Raw genomic sequence first — 22,950 nt, forward strand, 5'->3', positions numbered from 1 at the left:
TAGGTTAGATGGACGAATGTGTTGGGAAAGCGCGCGGTTGATCGATCTGGCAATTTCTCAGGCACGTATTATTGGCACCTAGGACGAGAGACATTACGACTCGATAATTGTCTGTCACCTTCGGCGTTTCATCCTCGAATCTCGATGATCGTCACGGCGTGAAACATCAACCTTCTTGGTGCGAACTGCAATGTTGGCTGCGTCATGATCGTAGAGCGTATCCTTTAGCGAGCTTCTTCGTTAAAATTAGACAGGACAATTTAAGAGGCTGAAATTATAGGTATTGTTTACGCGCACTCTGGAAAGCACCTGTTGTATTGGAGCTTTGGATAATAATCCAGAATGATGGATAAAATTGTCAAAATGCCTCAACTGAAGTATTTACTTGAGGAGTTTCCCAAGAATATGAAATTTTGTTTTGCTTATGGATCAGGTGCGTTCAAACAAATCAACAACGATGACAATAACATGTTGGATCTCATATTCGTTGTACGCAATGCTAACAAATGGCACACAGAGAATTTGGCGAAAAATCCCAAGCACTACGCTCAACTATTAAGATATCTCAGTCCTAAAGTGATCACTAATGTCCAAGAAGGATCGGGCGCTAAAATATTTTACAACACGTTGGTGAGAACAAACCAAGATCAGCTTATTAAGTATGGCGTGATATCCGAGGTTTCGTTGGTGGAAGATTTATTAGACTGGAACGATCTGTACTTAGCTGGGAGATTGCATAAACCGGTTAAGGTATTGATGGAACCGGACGAGAATTCTCAACTGCGTACCGCACTGGTGCAGAATTTACATTCGTCTGTGCATGCAGCTCTGTTGTTGCTGCCTGAACATTTTACGGAGATTGACTTTTTCAAAAGGATCACCAGTTTATCCTATCACGGCGATTTTCGAATGATTTTCGGTGAAAATAAAGATAAGATCAGCAACATTGTATTGCCACAATTGCATCATTTCAAGCAGTTGTACGAACCGATCTTGAAACATTTTGACAATTACGTAGATATTCCAAAGTCAAATGACATGGCTATCATGTGTAATCAAGACACCAGCCCGACGACTAAAATTCACCATTTGAATCATTTACCCAAAACGCCCCAGATTAAACTAGTCAGGATGTGGTCACATGGGCCAAGATCGAAAGACACGGAAGATTGCTTGCGTGCGATCGCACACGATCCTGAGTGTTACGATTTGTTGGATCAATGTTTGAAAGAGATCGTTTGGAGGTCTAGCGTAACGCAAAGTCTAAAGGGAATCGTAACCGCGGGTCTTGTAAAATCCGTTAAGTACAGCGGCTCCAAGATAATTAAGATGTTACAGTCCAATCCGTTACCCAAGCCTGATCCGAATAAAATCAATAAAATTGTTGAAACTGTTGTAAAGAAGACAAAGCCTAAGAACGCTGAGAAACGCGTCGAGTAGTTACCACTATTCTTTTAGATAAAGCTAATCCAATCTTAATATATATGTAGATATATATGTATATATATATATATATATATATATATATATATATATATATATACATATATATACATACATTATTACATGTTTTACATTTGTAAATTCTTATACGAAGCCTGTATCACAAATAAAATGAAGTTACACTCAACAATGTAATATTTTATTTATAGGTATTATTTGATACCTTCAATTTGTGGTATACGCTCGTAAAACGACAGCTTTTTTTTTCTTCAAAATAATTGTTCCATTGAAATAAATTTAAACTTTGTCAAAATTGCATATTATATATTATCGCGACAATCCAAAATAACTTGCATATAGTCGTATATTATACACATATACAGAATATTATACATCATTTTAACTGTAAGTATCTTGAAAAATACGTAAGATACGAAAAAATGTTTTAGATGAAAATGAAACGATTTCGTGGAGGTCACGTTTTTTTTCTAAGTGGAGACGCCAAAAATATATGAAGATCACCTTCAATTTTAAAAATGGAATTATATAATTTTTTTACCTAATATGATTCCTAATCATTCTGCATATAAAAGTATTAAGAGAAATAAAAAATAAATAGTTTACGAGTTATTTTATACCTTATTCTAGTACATATTTACATGAAATATTAAACATCTTGTAAATCATTAATTTTTTTGTAATCATACTTTAACATTTTTATGAATAGAATAACGAAATGAATCAATTGATATAAAGAAAACAGTTATTTAAAATGTGTATATATATATATATAAAAGAGTAAAATATGTAGAGTAATTTTTTAAATAAACATTTTTTCGTATCTTATATATTCTTTTCAAGAGATATTTGTCTAGATTTAAATTAAAATGGAATACTCAATATATATGTATATTACACACATAAGTTACATTATAATTTATATACACATTTATCAATAAAGACTCAACTTATAATAGTTTTATCGTGCTTTCAGCATGTAATTAGACTATGACAGCGATGGATTCCGATTCAGAGAGTCAAGATAGCGATGACGGACGGCGATTTCGTTTCGAAGCTACGCGCAAGGATTCGGCCGCGACTGTGGATACTACGGACCGAACAAAGACGCCTAAGAGACATAAATCATCCCATGGCGAGAACTATCGGGACAGGAAGGAACGATCCAAACACGAGAGTAAAATGGATGACAAGGACCTCAGACACTTCACAAAGCATTCGAAGCATGAATTGAGAAACTTGAAGGAGGATAGTAAAAATTTGCACAAAGACCACAGGGAAAACAGATCTGGATTCGCCACGAACGATAGAGGCTCCAGAAATTCCAACGGAGGTGATGCGAGGGAGAGATCGCGTGATTCGAAACGGCAATCGGACAGGGATCGAAGCGTCCACCGGATGCAACGATCGCGGGAACATTCGTACGAGAGAAACCATCACGACGAGCGAGCGTCGAGCGATAAGCATCGAAGTCGATATCACGAAAGGCACAAGCATCGTTCTCGCGACAGGAGTCGAGATAGATCTCATCAGTCCAGTAGAATCAAGTCCTCAAATGACGATCATCGGTCTCGAGAAGATCACGGGAGGCACGACTCTTCCAGGAAGCTATCTAAGGAGAACAGGTCACAGAATTCAAGGGATTGTTCCTCGCCTAAGAACACCGAGCGAGAACGCAGTCACAGTGAGACTCGCTCGAGCGAGAATACTAAGAAGGATTCATCGATAGAGGCTCAAGATTGCAAGGATTTGGATCTGTCGCAATTCGACGTTCTATCGGAGACCGATGAGAACATGTCCGACAGTCGGGATTCCGAGAGCCGAACGTCGTCTCCTCACTCGCGTAAGATCAAGCTGAAAAGAGAAGAACACGATTCCGAAATCCGGTCAGAAAGTTATGCAAAGCGAAAGAACGACGACGAAGCCAGCACGAGAAAACTGCGGGAGGAATTAAAGGTAAAAAGAAGGAGTTATGATCCGGCATCTAGTTCCAGTAATAATAATCCTAGTGCCGTTTCAGATTCCTTACTCAACTCCACATCGCACACGACACTCTTGGTAACGAGAGAGGCTTGTATGGATTCTGAGAGAGAAAAGTCTGAGTATCGTGAAGAGGAAAGAATTATTTATGATAGTAATGTCGAATGTTCCAACTCGAAAGAGAGATATTTGCGCTCTAATGCTTCTTCGGACGAACACGATTACGAAAAGAATATGGGTCAAGCCAGATCCACGTACGGTCCGCTTTTACCACCAGGATTCGCATCTAATGCGTCCGACGGTAATAAACTTGATTCCGAGGTAAATAATCTCGAAGATAAAATTAACGATGAGGTCGATGGAAAAAATATGAATTTTATTGGACCTCGTTTGCTACCTCAGTTAAATGATCATCAAAGCATAGAGCGAGAAGATGCAGCGGATGCTGTTTTCGGACCAGCACTGCCACCACATTTGTTACAACGTCAACGAAAGAAAGATTCGCTGGATAGAATTATCGGCCCTGTGCTACCTGATGTTTTGAAATCGCGTGAAGAAGGTTTGATCGCGTCTTCGAATTCCGATGACGATTCTGCGATAGGTCCTCTACCTGTGGATCATCCAGCTCTAAGAACTAGCCGCGTTCACGAGCAATTAGATCTAAGAGCACAAAGAATTAGGAATGAAAAATATTCGGAAGAGGTAAAGAAAATGTTTCTCTTTTTTAGATGTCCTCTTTTTTAGATATTTTCATTTTTTTATTGTCTAATTATCCTGGGAAAGATTTAAGTTTTTATTCTTGCTCTCGTTTATATTATTATAAAATTTTTTGTATACAGAATAATAGAGAAAAGCTGGATATTTAGTATAAGACAACTATCCAGTATTCGAATAAATTATTATTGGGGATTATTAGTTTTGTCAACGAGAAAGGTATTTATATTTCAGATGGATATCGGAAATAAACGTGAGGAATGGATGACTGAGTTACCATCCGCTCAAGCTCCTAATCTTGGATTAGGCCCGCGCAAATTCAAGCTTCGAGATGGTCCAGATATGTCGGATAGATCATGTTGGACTGATACACCAGCACAAAAAGCTCGGAAGCAGATGGACTTGGTAAATATAAGAAATATTTTACATCTCTATTTTCAATTACAAGGTATTCTATTTATGTTATCATGAAAGTTTTAGAATTTTAATATATGTACAGTAGAACTCCGTTTATCCGTTTGTCCGTTGAGGAATAAGAAAATTCCGATAACCAAATAATTCGGATAATAAAAGCTCATTTTATCGGTACTTATTAGTTAATTATAAGAGTCGACATTCAGAAAATTAAAGTCGATCATGTCGAACTCCTATTATCCGAATTACGGATAATAAGAGCTATAGTGTGTATAAACAACAGTACGAACTCATATAAATGTAATTCTACTGTACTAATGTTATGCTCATGGCATACTTTTTAGGAAGCAAAAAGATTCAGAGAATCAGAGAAAAAACATGTAAATGAATATCATAAGGAAGTGGATAAAAGCAGAAAACATGAGAAATCGTTACTAGAAATGCACCAAAACAAAATTGCCAAGAAAAAAAAGGTAACTTAATTCATTTTTTAAAGTTATAATCTTCAAATTATCAAATTAATTATTTTCATACATTCGCTGAAGTATACTATATATATTTTATTTTTTAGAAAGAGGAAAAGGAAGCAAGACGAACTGGAATGTCAACAAGAAGACCATTTGATAGAGATATCGATTTACAAGTCAATCGATTTGATCAAGCACAAAAGAAGACTATTCTGATGAAAGCGCAGTTGCTTGACGATAGGTTCTCACGTGGACAAATTTAACGAGTTCGAGTTTTCCTGGGGGATAAAATTATAATAACTGTAAATAATTGCAAATTGTAAAAGGAGTTATATTCTGTATTAAATACATTGAGATTTGCAAGTTGATCGAGTAGAAAGAAAGACTACTAATGAAAGTACAGTGGCTCGCGACAATGGATTTTCGCATAGACAAAACGGATTTGAATTCTTATGGGGATAAAATTACGATAATTGTAAATAGTTAATGAAGCTTAGATTCTACATTAAATACACAAGGAAATTGGCAGATATCGAATGTTGTTTGACGGTGCCTTGAATTAACAGGATTCTCGCCATCTTGACTGACAATTTTACATGAATGTTTTAGCAGAATACACGTCAACTTATATTCGTCTTTCTGATTGTTTTTCTGATTGTGATTTTTTATAACACATTTTTTACAAAAACGACATTTTGCTATGGAGTCGACTAACTTTCGTTAAATATTATTTCGATTTTAATCTCAGCTTTTCTTCAGCTTTTTCCGAAACGAATGTGTCGTTGTAAATTGTATCGCGGATTGTTGTTACTTTCTTTTTATACATCTTTCTTTTTATATATCTGCGACTACAAATCGAATGTGTTGTTTTAGACAAAACTTTTCCAGTCGTGTGTCCTGCACATCGTATTTTGTAATGAACTTGCAACGAATTTGCATAAATTACAATCGAACGAAGGTTTTATAAATATTATAATGTATATAATGTTCTGTATGTAATGCATCGTAAAAGAAAACGACAGTGATGCACATGTAATAATAACGATTGTACGGTACATTTCTGCTCGTATAAAATAAATACGCCGTTCGTTGTTTGTTTGTTATTTTCTATAAGTGAAACAGTACAAAATATATAGTGCGACATTTGGCACTGTTGATACGTATCTTTATAAAAGGTACATATCAGCGTAGTTGCAGCAAAACTACATTGTCACACTTGTACTTTCGAGAAAAAAAAAGATACATCACACTGATTTCACATACATGTTCTCAAAAGGTGGTTCTATATTTTGGTGGGCCTGAAACAACATCTTAAGACAACAATTGTAGTATCCCAAACAATTGTAGTATCCCAAGGATCTGTGAAGGATCTCAAACTTCGTTAGTTTATTGATCCTTGTGCTAACGCACTTTCTTTGTCATGGCATGAAATACGAATCGAACAATTATCAGGTTTATATCATTTGATGATCGTTCATTATTTTCTGCCAAGAATTTACGTAAATCTTTGAATTTGTACACACAAAAATAAAATATGTTTTGATTAAAGTTGGTTCACCATTTTCTTTTCTTTGGCGTTTTATTTCAATTATGTCAATTAATTTTTATTTGATTGAACACAATGCAGTAGCGATTATTGTTTTAATGAAACGGAAGATAAAATAAATGTGTAATTTGCTATTGAAACTAGAAATATTTTTCCTATAGTTTTTAAATCGTACAGGAATTTCTTGAATAAGTGCTAATCGCTGATTAAAAGCAAACTAAACACTCAGTTTATTTCTTTATCCATTTCATCTTCTGTTTCACTAAAACGTTAATCAATACATTAAAATTAATAAAAAATAATTTTGTGGTTTCAAAAATAAATCAAATATAAACAAATTGCAAACAATTGGAAATATCATTTAAGTTAATAAAATGAGTTAATACCGCATTGTTCAATCCAATAAAAATTATGTAATAAGATCAGATTATATAATCAGCTAAAATAAATAAATAATAAGATATTATAATAATATATAATATAATGATTAGAGATCCTATAATAATATAATTTCCATAATATTATATAATTATCTATTACACATAATATTATATAATTATCAGAATAACAATTATAACATTATAATTAGATATTCCATTATATAAAAAATGTTATTAAATATTACATATTTCTCTTTTTTGAGAAAACAAAAAAGCAAAACGTCCAGAAGATCAGCTACAAAGAACAAATTAAAAGAATTGCGTGTCGAGGCTGTCTCTCGCCTACGCACGCGATTGGCTACGGATCACACGCACTAGTGCGAGTCGCACTGTGTGCGACTAGTGCGAGTCCGACTGACTGACAACTTGTCTCATTGTAGTTGATTATAATTAGCCAATTCCTTTGCATGGCGAGCGACACCGATCCGATCGATCGACGCCGCCGTTGTTGATCGTCCGCCCCGCCGTTGTTCGCTCGCGTCGTCGCCGTCCCTCCCGCCGTCCGACGTTCACGGGAAGACTGATCGAAGAATGAGACGCAACTAACCTCGAAAGCGACGTTCGTGACGTGCCCGTCCCTTCCGTCTCCCGGTCACGCGAGCGGTGCGTCAGGGACGATTCAGGAAGAATTCTAAAAACGTTTCCTGGACATATAAGAATATTCGAGAAAAGAGGAAAAGGAAGACAGTGGAGAGAAGAGGATCTCTCCCCCCCCTTTTCCCCGAGGAACTGTTCTTGTCAATGGTCGATCAAGGAACGTTCACGACGTCAAGTGACTAATAGTCGCGTGCGGATGAGAGATTCGATTGATTTCGAAGTACGTATCATCCACGTCCTTCCCGCACCGAATATATAACGCTGCCCCACGTCGTCGTCGATCGGTTATCTACGATCAGCTCCAAAACCGAGCGAGCCCATTGACCTGTTTTTGCACGCGTTTCATTTGCATATGATTCATACATATCGTCAATTTCCCTCGTCTCCGAGCAAGAATCGTCAACACGAAACTCAAATTCGTCTCGCGGAGTAAACGACCGTTTCCGTTGACGTCAGGTGTTTCCTCTGTGCTCCTTGTCAACGAGGTCGAAGATCTTTCTTCCTCTTCCCCTCCGTCGCATGGACCACAGAGGCAGCTGCGCGGAAATCCACTTACAAATCGTGGATAACAAGTTGGTCTCGGAGATTTTGGAGCAATTTCTTGGAAGATTATTATGTGTTTAGCGCGATTTATAGAATCGTTTAGTATTCTCTACTGGCCGCGCACATCATGTTTGTTTACTTTGTTTAGATTAGGCGTAGATAGGGCGTGTATTGTGAATCACTTCGTTTAGAATACGAATATCGCGTGTGTCTATTGTAGGATCAATATCTAAGAGTTATTAGAGATCTACTTCGTGAATATATTTGAGCAACAGAATGTAATTTTGGAATTAACAAGAAGGAATGTAATAATATTTATTTTTTTCAGAGCAGCCTGGCTGCACTTTTTAAGATGTATTTCTATTTGCATTGGATGTCACTCTTTAATATCAGAAAAGTAAACCTAACAATCGTAGAATGAACCATTTGAACGAGGGGAAATACTAAACTTGACGAAAAGGTGGATGTTTAGACCGATTTCAAAATGCGCCAGTGCTGTTTAAACCACCAAGTCTTGTTATGGCTTATCTTCCTGATTTTCTTCGCTGCATACAGCAGTGCGGATATTCTAGTATTTTCTACAATTGGAAGACAGATCGAAGAAGAGTTTCGCGATATGCCTGCCAAGTTTGGAGGCATAATATCTCCGGAAGGCATCAAGGTATGTTGTTGAATTTGTTTTATAATAAATTATATATATGTAATTTTTTAGGGTGTTCAGTTTTTTTAATTTCTTGAATCCTAGAAAGCTCCTGGAATTTCAGGACTGATCTGGCATTTTTATCATTCTTTATGATATTTATGATGGGATGATTGCAAATGAAAAAGCTGCAAATAACTTTGAGATTATGAAATCTAAGTATTTAATGAAGTGCCAATAAATTAATAATTTTAATAAGGTGATGCTTGGATACGTTAATGAAAAGAAATTGTGTTTAAGTGCAAGTTCTCCCTTAAAGATTCAATACAGCGAGTTACTAATAGAAAACTTGAATTTAATATCTGCAATTATAAAATAGAATATAGTAAAAAAATTATCGTTACTGAATGTTTATTTGAGATTATTTATAAATTAGTAAATAATATTGTTTCAAATTTACTTGTGTTCAAATTTAATTCATTCGTCATATATAATCTTAACTTGAATACAAAACATATAATAATATTGCGCGAATCAATGAAAATTAATTAAGTAATGAAAATTAATTGACCTAGAAAAATAAAAATTTGTATCTAGAATGTTCTGAAATTATCCTCGGATTAATTAACCATATATCACCGGACACCTATATAATAAATTTTATATATATATATATATCGCTTATTTACTATAATGACTTAGATAAAAAAAACGAAATTTTTCAGAAAATAAATTTGAATAAATCTGTTTTGTGTAAGTTGAAGTATAACACTTTCTAGTATGCACTTTCTGTATTTAAAGTGAAATAGATTTGATATTTAGCAAAAAAGGAAAAGAAAGTTCTAGTGCAGTCTAGTGTAGCAATAAAAAAAAATAAAGCTGATGTTCGAAATCATTAAAATTTTAATTTTGGAATAATTGATGTAATAATTATAGAAAGGAGAATAAAATGTATATTTAAAGTATTTTTTTTTCTTTACCTTTTCTTTATCTGTTTTTTTTTATAAGCAACTAAAAAGTCATAGTTATGTCATTATTGTAACAAATGAACAATATATATTTTGTATCTCTTCAATTTTGTTATACAATTTTACTAGGGCATGGTGGTTTATGCCGATCCTCCTACTGCATGCCATAAGATACAGGCTCCGCCAAACAATAATACCACTGGTAATTGGATAGCGTTAATACGACGTTATAACTGTAGCTTTGAAATTAAAATTCGAATGGCACAAGAAGCTGGATATGATGCTGCTATTATTCACAATGTAAACAGCAATGAACTAGGTAAACTAGTCATATATTAATGACACATAGAAGCACTAAAACGTTGTCTAAAACGTTTCAATGAATACATAGCAAAGAGATGATTATCTTATTTCAGAACCGATGTCAGCAAAAGATCCTGTAGGAATTTTGATACCATCTGTGTTTGTTGGTGAAATTACAGGACTTGTTATCAAAGATAATTATTTATACAATCAGGGTTATTTTGTAGTAATTAATGATGATCTGCCATTCAATATTAACACCCATTTGCTCTTGCCTTTCGCTATTGTTGTTGGAATATGTTTTTTAATTATAGTTATTTTTATGGTAAGTCGTAAATATAATGATAAAATACCACGTGTGTATAATATTTTATCGACTTTAATACCATATGTATTATAGATTGTTAGATGCATAAAAGATAGAAGGCGACAACGGAGGCACAGGTTGCCTAATTCTAGTTTAAAAAAGATTCCTATACACAAGTATACAAAGGGTGATCCGTACGAGACGTGTGCCATTTGTTTGGACGATTATGTAGAAGGAGAGAAATTACGAGTTTTACCATGTGCACATGGTACGTTTCTCTAACAAATTACTCGACGTTTCCATTACAACGATATTTTATTCTTTCAACTAGAATTTTCTTCTTGATCTAAGATATCTTAAATATTAAACTACTACTATTTATTTGTTCATTAATTTCAGCTTATCATTCAAAATGCATTGACCCTTGGTTGACAAAAAATCGAAGGGTTTGTCCTGTTTGCAAAAGGAAGGTTTTTGCAGCTGACGAGCAAGTTGTGACCGATGAGAGTGACTCGGACGATGATACAGCACCTCTTATTCGTGACGGCCACCAAGGTACGAGATTATTTTCTTTTACGATCAATAAATAATACGGATTTGCTGCAAAACTCAGAGAAATGTTTTTTTAGGTACACAAGGAGGAACGTTCACACGGCAACGGGAAAATCCTTTTAACAGAGCTAGAAGATCACAAGCTAGACACGACAGTAGTAATTCTAGTGATAATAGTTCCGATTCTGAGCAGTCTTACGTTACTACCGAGGATGGTGTTAGTACTAGTGCCGGTGAACCATCTAATGTCACCGTTTTTCTGGTATCTGATACTCATAGTATAAACGGTAAGACTAATTACTATCTTGCATATAATATATTGCTATGAAAAACGTTTGTTTACAATGTATTTTGTTCAATTTATAGGCGAATCACAGGAGTTGGAACGTTCGACTAGTAGTACTAATCCTCATACGGTGAGTTTATACGCGGACGCTCAATCATTTTCAACACCCATTCAAATCGCACCGGCACGACGCGGAATCATGGTAAATTCTGTGATGTCGAATTCTGACTATTATGTAGAGACCTCAGATAATGCGTCGGTGACGGCCAGTAATTCCAACAAAAACGATGTTATTACGTAATGGCCTGACACAGCTGTGACTATCATTATACATTATGAGTTATTTGTATCTTGCGAAAATTTTCTTTTTTTCGCAAAGAATACGTTAATACTATGCTCATGGCATAAAGCGATATACGATGAAGATGAATATATATATATATAAATAATCTGAAATTAGATAGTATTTTTAATACATATATAAAAATTATTATATTTTTTTTTGAATAATATTTCGACTTTGCTTATGGCATTCTTTCGCACTAATTTGTCTAACATATATTTAGTGAATTACGTAATAATACTATCGTTTTCTTTCTTTTGCGATATCACATGTGACGTATTGTGCAAAGAAATTAATAATTTTTAGTATTTTATATGATTGAAAACATCTTTTGAGAGATATTTTAAATTTGATTCACGTACGAAACAAAAAAACTCATGTATAATGAAATGTATATATTAATGTATAATTATTCGATCTGTTTTTCTTTTATTTCCAAGAATTATGCATTATTGTTTGATTTCTTGACATCTATCCTTAATTGAAACTATCAGTTGAATACATATTTAGATAAGACTATAAATTTTCTAATTCTATTTAACAAAAGATTATTTTGTGTATTAGCTTAGAAATTTTATGTGGCCTAATTTAATTTTCGAATTTGATTAAATTTAATCGAAATTGCATATTACTTATTTAGTTGTCAAAATTTAAATTGATGTAATATATTATATATACATATATGCTTAAATAAGTTTGCTAAGTTTAATGATGATTTAATGATAAATGATCAGTGCTGATGATATTATAAAACGAACATAGCTTTGTTGCCGACATCGGGTTTGTATATATAAATATTACCTTCTAATACTATATAGTTAAGAGACCAAAAATGCGCAGACTCCTTTCAATGCAGGACATAGGATACTGTGAACTGTCAACTTTAGATATTAAGTTGATGAAATTGAATCTTTAACCGCGTTAAATTTTATGAAAAATATATTGTTATCCAGAGTATATTATGTGAACTAACTATACTGTTTTATATAAAAAGTAGACTAGTACTTATATATATGAAGTGGGCTGTATATAATAAGACCTGTCAAGAATTACATGTAAATTTCGCTACTGTCAAATAATGTATTTATTTCATTTTTCGTCGACATAAACAATTGAAATTATGTGGTTGAAATTATGTCTATAATAAGGAACAGTCATATTCAATTTAAATCAAATATAGAAGACATCATATAACGGTAACATATATGAGTAGTTTTATTCTTTTATTTCAAGATTGTAATTGTACACGCAAATGAAACATTATTGCGAGAACTTATCAAATCAGAAACAATATTCTGTTGCTCATTATAACATAGTTACACACGCAATTTAATTTCAGGATTAATAGAAATAATGTCGTTTAAATATACAGCTCGACTATGAATGAAGAAAATGTGGCAAAATGTAAAAAAATTATAAATAACAACAGGAAGATATTATTATGTACAAAGAATATGCCTGAAAGATATTTTCAATTTTTTTAAATAATCATCAAATCGGAATAAAAAAGTATTTACTATTATTGTTTAATATTATGTACATGTAATATAATAAAAATGTATTTATATTTTTTTGTACGATGTAACTTATCTTAGTCTTAAGATACAGAAGATATTTGCAACTATACTTGCTGATAGTCGATAAGATGCGATGTCAAATGACAGAATGTATGGAGCTAAGTTAAAGAAAAATTTATAAATCGAGAGCTATAAATTAAAAGATAGATGATTGATTTGAATCAATGTATTACAATATCTACAAAAACAACAATCAAATTAGAGAAAATTTATCGAGTCAATCTTTGAAATCGAAATTGCCTCAATAAATAAAGCCTCAAGAAATTACGAATAAATATAAAAATTTAACAACATCTATAAACCATACTCTAAATACAGATAATTTTCCTAAAAATCAAACAATATGAATTGAAAATAAAAATTTTCGAAATTTAAACGAAGAAATCATTGAAGAAGAAGTTGCAACAATTGATCGAATTTCAGGATTATTATTTCCTATCTAAAATCGAACTTATCGTCATGAAAATCGTAGGCGCTTGCAAATGGCAAATCAATCGGGCACAATGGTGCACCGACCTCGGAGGAACTGGAGGATGACGGTATCACCGGCTATATATAAAAAAAAACGATCTAATAGTGAGCTAACACTTTGCAGCTGTGAGAATGACGAGTGGTTGCACGTGATGACACAATACCGTTCAAAGTTTGCGTCTTCGCTTTGTATTTTGCCTCGAGATATGTACACACGCAACGGCAAGAGGCAAGTGCTGTTTTACCAATTCTATCTATTCTAGACCACTCCACTCATCATTCCCGACCGGCGGAGAGAGTCGTCCTCTCTACATTCGCTATCACAGCAATCCCAATGACTCTCCAACTATCCTTTACCATACCAGCTACAATTTGACAATGCCATGTACAAACGGGGGGCACTAGAATCCGTCTGTTTTTTTTACTTATTTAGAATGATTAAAAAAATCTCTAAAAATTCGCCAACATACTTTCAACTTTCTAAAATAAATATTGGCACTTCATTTTGGAAAATAATAAAATGTATAATTTATAATTACCGAAAGACTCAAAGAAAGAACTTGCACGAACAGGAATCGCTCGGTCACTAGTAATCCCTTCTTATACGGTAAGGGCTATTTATCCCGTAGTTCATCTTAACACCTCCACCCTTACAGAAATCCAATTTAATATTAAAACTATTTTGAGTTAAAACATTAAACAATATTAATACTCCAAATAAATAATTAATCACCATCTTCCAATATTAAATTTCTGTAAGGCCAATGTCCTCCGTTTTTTCTTTTCTCCCTACAATTTACCTCAGACAACACAAAGTCTAAAATTGGGACGTAAGATCTTCCAAAAATGTTTTTTAAACAATTTTAAGACGCCTTTTATAAAATTATCTTTAAGATATCTTTTAGACGTTTTTAAAATATCTTATGTCTCAGTCATAACAATTATGTTTTTGAACATAACTGTTATGTATAAATACATAGTTACGATGTGCAATCAAAATCATGATTTATTGATCTATCCTTATCAAAAAACATAAACTCATAGATTTTGGAATCATGATTGATATATTGAAAGAAACATATATTTCAAGAAGAACTGGTTTTTCAGGATAACATATGAATTACATAAATTATGTAAAGAATTCCAGCCGTGAGTGCCGAAAAGCGTTGCGAGGAAACGTGGCGCTAGGGGGTAGCTTTGGGGATTACTTTGCGGATGGACCAAACAACGATGTGACGGACAAGCCATCCACGTGACTAACCCGTTGCTACAGCTGGTCGCATATTATCGATTCGCGAAAATTTCTCTTCACTCACAGCCATGCGCAACCCCTGTTTCCACCTTGAGACTAAGGGAGAGTACGGCTCGCACACGCAACGTGACTATCGATGGGGTGCACCACGTGTACCTATAGATATTACGGATACACGCGTGCATATGCATGGGAAAATAAGCGTCCGACATTGGCGGATGCTCAGACTTTTTTTTTACATCCTTATAGTAACACAAATTTTACACAAATTCGAATTGTTTTCCTTTTCAACTTTGTTGACCTTCTATCTCAAGGTGAAAAATACGTTGATTTTGTCATATAGAGTCCCTGGGGATAGCAACACCTTTCCGCCAAATAATTCAAAGTTTTAAGTGCGTTAACGCCAAAACACACTCGGAGACGAACAAAGTTATTCACCGATAATTTCAACTGGGATTTAAGAGTTTCTTCGCGATCTTGTTATGAATAATTTATGATTTAGATAAGTTATCATAAACGTGTTTTGTATTTCTCGAAAATTTATAAATATGATAATAATAATATTATAATTTTTAAAGATGTAGTGTTGGAGGAAAATATATTCACTTGATTATTTAATTATTCATGACGATGTTCATTAATAAATATTATTCGAAATATATTCAATGCTGATTTGGTAGACAGTTTAGTATATAAAAGATTTTCTTCGATGCATATTTGCTATCGATTTAGCATTTATTTTTATCCGGCAAAGCCGCTCTCTGCGGAGGATTCCAAGAATGAAAAAGTTGCCGTAAAGCCTTTAGTTCATTTACCGTTTAATGGCGTTTTTATAGTACGTTTTTGTGCTACTGTAATTAAAACTTTAATCTAATAGTTAACAGAGCAGTTAACACTCTTTGAGATTACTCGTTCTTGATCATAAAACATGATTTCATTAAAATCACATTCATTAATTATATTGCAGATCCACCGCAAGCCAATTATTGCAACATCTTGTTCATCATGAATTTAAATAATCCTCTGAATATTTTCTCTAATATCTTAAAAAATTGCATAAAGTCATTTACATTTAATATTAATATATTTAATATATTTAATTTAGCAAAATATTATATATAAACGAATGGAATTTTTAATATTTTCAAAACTTTCACGAGAATTTTTCCACTGAATCAATCAATAAATTAACGTTAATTGATTAAAAATTGTATATATCTGAAAAATGATTACATTACTATTACAGGAATTAATAAAGATTAAAGAAAATAGAATACGATACTGTAAACATCCTCAGAATTTCATTTGAATATTATTAGCTGTAACATTTCATTCCTTCTTTCATTCTCCTCTTCTTTCTTTCTTTCAGCTGGTCTGTTAAATTCAAATAGCTGGATGAAACAGCTGTTCTTGCAGAATTTTTTACCTTTTTATATAGACTGCTCCGCTTTTACCGGATATCAGTTGCAACTAAATGTACTTTAACCAAACTCGGCCTAGATTTTTATAATTAAATTGAATTACACTTTCAATTTTAGCTAAAATTCCGTCTGATAAAAATGGGTCAACGAAGATCATCCTCTATCCTCGCCGATCATAATCGGCAGTCTTCTTTTCTCCTTTAAAAAAAGCTTCTGCTTTATTTCTTACTTCTTCATTGTTTATAATTTTTCATATGATTTACTTTATATCAAAATTTAATAAAATATGAAATACAATTTGATTACTTATACAATCATAATATTTTACGTAAAATTTAACAATTATAAATCAGGACTTTAATAGACTTCTCAGGATAAAAATATTTAAAATCTATAAACAAAAAATAAATACTATGAAGATTATTTCCATCAGATATTTTACCAGATACAGAGTTGTTATTAGAAAAATAAATTAAGTAAATAAACTGAAATTTTCATCAACAAAAAAATACAATATACAGTCTCAATTTGAAGTTTAAAAAAAAATCTTTAGTAAAAATAGGTCAACCTATAAAGACCCTCCCCACTCCTGATTTCAATTGTCGGTCCTTTATTTGCATGCACGAAAAGAATGTTTTGCCGAAATATCTATAGCTAGATGCAATTTTCAGAATAATTTTGTTGGACCAAAATGATTATGTAAAATATTCAAGCATGATGACTAATGCTGCAAAAAGTTGTGACATTCTAAACTTGAGAATTCTACGTAAATATTTTAATATTTACGCAGAATTCTCATTTATTTTATAATACAACACAATTATTTTCATATCTGTATTTAGCTAAATTTTTAAAACTTCTGTGAAATTGTTCTTTCCGTGTGCCAAAAAAAGTTTAAAAGAATCTCATGCCGTGCATTGAAAATCTAAAAAGGATCGCACAAATCTCGAACGTAGTCATTTCAGTCAGATTGTAATTTCCGTCAGGTTGTTGCAATGTTTAAAAATAAATAAATATAAATTATAAAGTGTAAGAAAATAAATTAAACTTAAGTCGCGTCAAAGAAGTTTTTATTAAAGGAGAAGTGTAACTGATAATCAGTGTTCGTTTTGTGTTATACTTTTTCTTTTTTAATTAAAAATTTTTTTACGCGAAATATTCAAGTTTAATTTATTTTCTCAGACTTCATAATATATATTTATTCATTTTTAAACATTGACTATTTTATATATTGTAATTTACAACTATTTGACGTAAATTACTGACATATCGAAATTTATATGATTCTTTTTGAATTTTCAATGCATATCATGAAGTTCTTACCAAACAATCGATCAACCACTTGTGAGTAATGCTTTGACCAAAATTGAACCAAAATTGATAGTAACTTGTTATGATTTTTCACGGCCTATTCTACTAAGGCTACGGTCTTAATTCTTTCTTCCGATTGGTCAATCAAAAGTTTCGAAGCATTTATAACGTCAAGTGGACTGCACCCTAAGAAGTATATAATTGCTTATGATCTGAGAAGGACTTAAATCAAAAGCTAAAAATGTAATCAATTTATAATTGATGACTTTAATTAAATGTATTTTATTTTTTGATATAAAAAAATTTTATTTGCGAAACAATTACCATGCCTGACTCCTATATGCCATTGTTATTTCGTTGCTCTTTTTATAGAGCATTATAACTCGTGATAGCGTTTAAAGTGTAATCGAGAATTATACTCAAGCGAGAGAGAAATTTTATACTAACTAAACATAATAATTGTTTATAATTCTCGCAAATAATAAATCCTATTGTTTGTCGCGTTTCGATTCAAAATGAATAAACCATATATAAAATATTTGTTTCGTGAAACACGATTGTCATCTCGATCCATTTATGAATAGCTAACAACAATCGTGTGACCTAGTAATCGTACTGTGAACAATTGTAAATACAATGTTTATTATTTTGCGCTTGTCGCAATTATGTTCCGAAAAGAAATATGACGGATACCCGGAGCGATACGCACTGCTTGCACAAGCTTTGGCGAACGAATGGCTGCGCACTAACAGTAAATATTAAAAGCGCCGCCCGTCAAACCATCAAAGCTATGCGTCGATCTGGCTATCATAATATTAACGTATATTACAAAATAAGTAAGTTGCAAATAATTTAGTCGTGACATTTTTAATATTTTTCAACAAATATTTATCACACGTTTTCCGCTTTATTCTGTCATTATATTGTATAATTCATTGATATTTTAAATATTTATATATGAGTAGTACTCATAAATAACTAACTAAAAAGTTTAATCAATTACAATGCATTGATATTAAAATTAATTAAATTATTATATTATATCCTATTAATTTTATTTTTTGAAAATTTTCTCTCTACTTAAAGTATTTGGCCTAAAGAAAGACATTACTTTTACTAAATTTAAAACTCTTTTATTAATAAATCCGGGTATTAATTTGAAATTAAAATCAGTAATAATTTTTATATTTTTGTGTAAATTTCGTTATGACGCTTCAAATTTCCATTCTTCAAATAATAAAGAACAGTTTTGCATAGACTTTATTTCTCGCTTTATTTCGTTTTTGTATTTACATATTTTAGCGAGTATCTGTGAAACGCAACTGAAAAGATGAAAAATTATGTAAAAGGGTTAAATATCGCTTTTTTTTTAAGTATAAAGATTATTAAAAATATAAAATATTTTTCTTTTTATTTAGTTATTTCCTATAAAAAAAATATGATATATTTCGGTTTGTGTCACTTGTAATTACTAATCAATTAGCGACATTAAGGTATACCAGTGATTCGATCGATCAATAATGTCTCGATAATTAATTACTAGCTCTATTTTGTAAATTTTATGTGTGTGCTTTTTTGTGTATACAACGAATCGATGGGTAATTACACATATATTCTAGAGTTATTAAACATTTATAATAATTTATCATAGTCCATCCACGTTTTAAGAGATCTATGAAATGTGATATGTAATCATGATATTTATAAATTAATTACCCCAATCTTTAATTAATGGAGAAAGAAACTCATCACTATGAGGCTACCATTAAAACTGTTTAAACTGATGCTTCTCAAGTCTCGAATTCCTTCAGTACATATTCACGAAACACGGTTGAGATTAAATTAATTGTCATAATAATATAATAATCTCTCGCGATATTTATTAGACATTCATGAAATCGTCAAGAAAGATCGATGTATTATAGCGTTCTTTCATTACATAAATTTGACGATTCGAAAAGAAATTCAGATATCGACAATATTTATATCGATTTCGTGCGGATACAACACAAGTCAATTCATTATCAGTAACTAATTAAACCGAGCGAACTGTCCGTAAAGATACATTTATCAAGACATGCTCGCGATATAATTCGAGCGCGTAAAATAAATTCCGCGATACAATTAAACAGTTGACACATCATTTGCATTCATGGGCGTATCTAAAGGAAGAGAGTTTCGAATTCAATTCCTCAAAATTTTTTATTCAATTTTGCATTTTTAATTATAAAAAAATACACCTTTATTTTTTACCCTGAGTAAATTTTTTGTTATCATGTAAAATATTTTTTTTTTCTTTCCGTTACGATTATGTGAGTAATTTCGTATTCTGAAACTTTCGTTAGAGCTTTGACAGTATCCGATATATAAGAAAAATTTTCGTAAGATTTTTACACAGAATCTACAGAACACAGTAAATAGATACACTATTTACAACTATATATATATTTCATTTTTAATAATTATATTTTGCCTGTATTCTTTCAGGAAAAAAATGAAGTTATGATTTATAAATTTAATATTTTTCCCATTTAAATTTCAGGAACGAAAAGAAAATATTCTAAGTTTCAAATATCGAAAAAAACAATTCATTAAATAACGTAAAAAATTGTTTTTATATAATAACAGAATTAATAAAACTTCCCCCCTTCCCCGCTATAAAAAAATCTTGTATACGCTCATGACTGCATTTCGTTAATTAAGTCACTTAATCCGTACATTCTGTTATGTAAATCGCGCAATCTATCGATTCACGTATTGCTCTGCACTCTTGATGCAAAAATGATGGTCAAATTATTTCCGAATTAACGAAAAATTCAAAGTACTACCGAATGCATTCAAGTTTAATTATCCTTCAAGAAATAATCATCGATCGTTAGGTAAATCACGACGAAACGTTAATCTATTACGTATTTCGATTTCTTCGCTCCGATCTTTATACAACTTGGTCATAGATATAAAATATCCCCACAAATTTTTACGCGTAAACATTTTACGTTTTTTATATAATATTTTATCTGAAGAAGATAAATGAAAAAACAGTTTTATTGAAAAATATTTATTCTTATAATAATTTTAATATTTTGTTAGTTTTTTTTTTTGGTTCTTATTATTTGGCTTTTTCCGAGAAAGTACATTAAATTGAAGGTACTTTATGTTTAATCCTTCGTGATCCGAAAAAATCTGGGATTTAAAGACCAGAATTTTCGATTTTGAATTATTGTATGTTAAATTTGGACATGTATCAAAAAAGTGAAAAACGTTTCGGATTATATCGTTATAAAATCGTTTTCTTGAAATATTTACTGTACGCAAGTAATAATTTCAAGTATTTAAAAAGTTACTTCAAGTTATTTCAAGTTTACAGTATATCCAGAAATCTATCATAAGTTCATCACAAGCATCAAATTTATTTAAAATATGTTCTGAATCTTAGTAAGTTTAATATTTCAATTAAGATTATTAAATTAAAACAAATTCAATTTATTATATAAAGTCGCTTCTTCCATCAATTTTATAATATTCTTTAAAAAAAAAAAATAAATTTTGTTTTGAATAAATAATAATGAGTTTTTTTTAAATTTGTAATAAGTATATTTAAATTTTATCGAGAAAATATTTTTTATTAAAGATAATCGTTACTTAAAAGGAAGAAAATAAATTGCGTAATCGTATTTCTTAGCAATAGAATGATATTTTTTTGTGTGCAAAATTTTTTCATATTTTTTAGTCCAAAAACTCTTTAAAAAACACAATTAAGCACCAATGACTCGGTTAAACTAAGAAAAGTAGTGAAGAAGACGTTGAATCTGAGAAGAATTTAAAATAACTGTAGATAACTGTGGAAGACACCCATTTCGTACTGAACAATCAGTGCTTCGACACATTTGTGAGTCGCGCAAATACCTAGTAAGAGTCAATCAATCGCGTGAACGGATAATCCGATTTGATCCGAGTCGATAATCCGAGTTGATAGAGAACGATGTATCGCTTTCTGATACCTGATATGGTCAGTGGTATCATCATAATACTTATCGTGACACGTTTTGCGGTGTCATGTCATAACACTTCACATGGAACGATCCGCCCGACTCGAGTATTGGAACTACAATGAATGGCAATGATAGCGCGGCAATCTTTTTGTAAACAGAGCGCGAGAGATGCATTCAAAAACAAATATTAATTACCGCATGCCAACTGTCTCGCCGCCAATAATACAAATGTAATACGTAATATAACGTGCCGTACAGAAATTATCATAACGGAAATATGTCGAATATTTCTTATATTTCTTCGGTGAATAAACTACGTTATCGCACACTTTGCTCTTAGCAGATTTTGTGGCGCGTTATCTAAAAGACGATAATTTTATTCAATTGAGAGTATTTTTAAATGGAAATGTAACTTGTATTACAATTCAACGGATACGCAATTTGATCGATACATGTATAAAATGTGTAATAATAAATTTTGCACGGAAATTATTTATAATTATTTTTTTTTTAATAAAATTTGAAATAGATGAAGAGGTTAAAGATTTTATTTTGAAAAAGAATTATTAAATTTTATTTTATAACTTTTTACAAAAATTTAATATTGGAAGTAATTAATTACGTATTTTGAGTAGATTTTAAAAGCATTATTGTTCAGTGTTTTTAATAAATACACAAAATAAATAATTAATCACTATCTTTCAGTATTAAATTGAATTTATAAAGAATGAAAAATAAAATTTATACATTTTGATAAAAAATATTTCTCTAAATTAATTTATTATTATTATTATTACTATTATTGCTTTCTCTAATATGTTTACCTAAAAAAGTAAAATTGAGTAATTTTAATCAATAAAATCTTATAATTTTAATTAAAAAATTTCGCGATTTCATCTTGTTTTCGTTTCTCAATTTATTAAAATCGTACGAATTCAATGCTCTCAAAGTATAAAAAATTAAAAAGAAATAATTAAATTAGTTTCCGTAAATTCTTTTTCGGAAACGAAAGTAAACTTTGTTTCTCGAATAACCATACATATGACATATTACGTCCATATCGAAAAAGATTAATTTAAAAAAAACGAGTTTCTCTGCACATCTTTTGTATTGCATATGGATCAATATACAATACAAAAAGATTCGTCATGCAAAAATTGTGCAGCATTATGATATTAAAAGATAAAAATAACAAAGAAATAATGTTATATATTTCTTTATAGAGAGCATATTATATAAAAATCTATTAAATAACAAGTCAGCTATTTTATATAAGTAAAAATTGTGCTTTTGTTATATATGTTATAGATTCAGATTTCATTTAAGTAATGTGAAATTACTTCCAGTTTAATATTTTATCGATAA

General features: G+C 31.4%; 3 protein-coding genes across 5 annotated transcripts; all 3 read left to right on the top strand.

Moving 5' to 3' along the window:
* The first annotated feature begins 176 nt into the window (after positions 1-176).
* On the top strand, positions 177-2,644 carry LOC105149630 (phosphatidate cytidylyltransferase, mitochondrial). 2 transcript variants are annotated; one of them, XM_011062183.2, is made up of 2 exons: positions 177-1,436; positions 2,438-2,644. In XM_011062183.2, the coding sequence occupies exons 1-2, from the start codon at positions 343-345 to the stop codon at positions 2,442-2,444; spliced, it is 1,101 nt and encodes a 366-aa protein (XP_011060485.2). In that variant the 5' UTR covers positions 177-342; the 3' UTR covers positions 2,445-2,644. The 2 variants fall into 2 exon arrangements, with proteins under 2 accessions (XP_011060485.2, XP_087268151.1); XM_087412025.1 differs by lacking the exon at positions 2,438-2,644 and adding an exon at positions 1,545-2,059 and having other exon boundaries at positions 177-1,478.
* Positions 2,452-6,584, top strand: LOC105149568 (uncharacterized). Its single transcript, XM_011062077.2, has 4 exons — positions 2,452-4,143; positions 4,390-4,560; positions 4,914-5,042; positions 5,141-6,584. Exons 1-4 carry the CDS (start codon positions 2,452-2,454, stop codon positions 5,297-5,299), a joined length of 2,151 nt encoding a protein of 716 aa, XP_011060379.1. The 3' UTR covers positions 5,300-6,584.
* A 773-nt stretch (positions 6,585-7,357) lies between these two features.
* LOC105149567 (E3 ubiquitin-protein ligase RNF13) lies at positions 7,358-13,128 on the top strand. Of its 2 annotated transcripts, none has more exons than XM_011062075.2 (8): positions 7,358-7,839; positions 8,491-8,823; positions 9,900-10,089; positions 10,187-10,398; positions 10,474-10,648; positions 10,780-10,935; positions 11,010-11,219; positions 11,299-13,128. In XM_011062075.2, exons 2-8 carry the CDS (start codon positions 8,647-8,649, stop codon positions 11,517-11,519), a joined length of 1,341 nt encoding a protein of 446 aa, XP_011060377.1. In that variant the 5' UTR covers positions 7,358-7,839; positions 8,491-8,646; the 3' UTR covers positions 11,520-13,128. The 2 variants fall into 2 exon arrangements, with proteins under 2 accessions (XP_011060377.1, XP_087268147.1); XM_087412021.1 differs by lacking the exon at positions 7,358-7,839 and adding an exon at positions 7,897-8,191.
* The last annotated feature ends 9,822 nt before the right edge of the window (positions 13,129-22,950 follow it).

The sequence above is a fragment of the Acromyrmex echinatior genome, chromosome 12, assembly GCF_024713525.1.
Source record: "Acromyrmex echinatior isolate Ae372 chromosome 12, ASM2471352v2, whole genome shotgun sequence".
NCBI lineage: Eukaryota > Metazoa > Arthropoda > Insecta > Hymenoptera > Formicidae > Acromyrmex > Acromyrmex echinatior.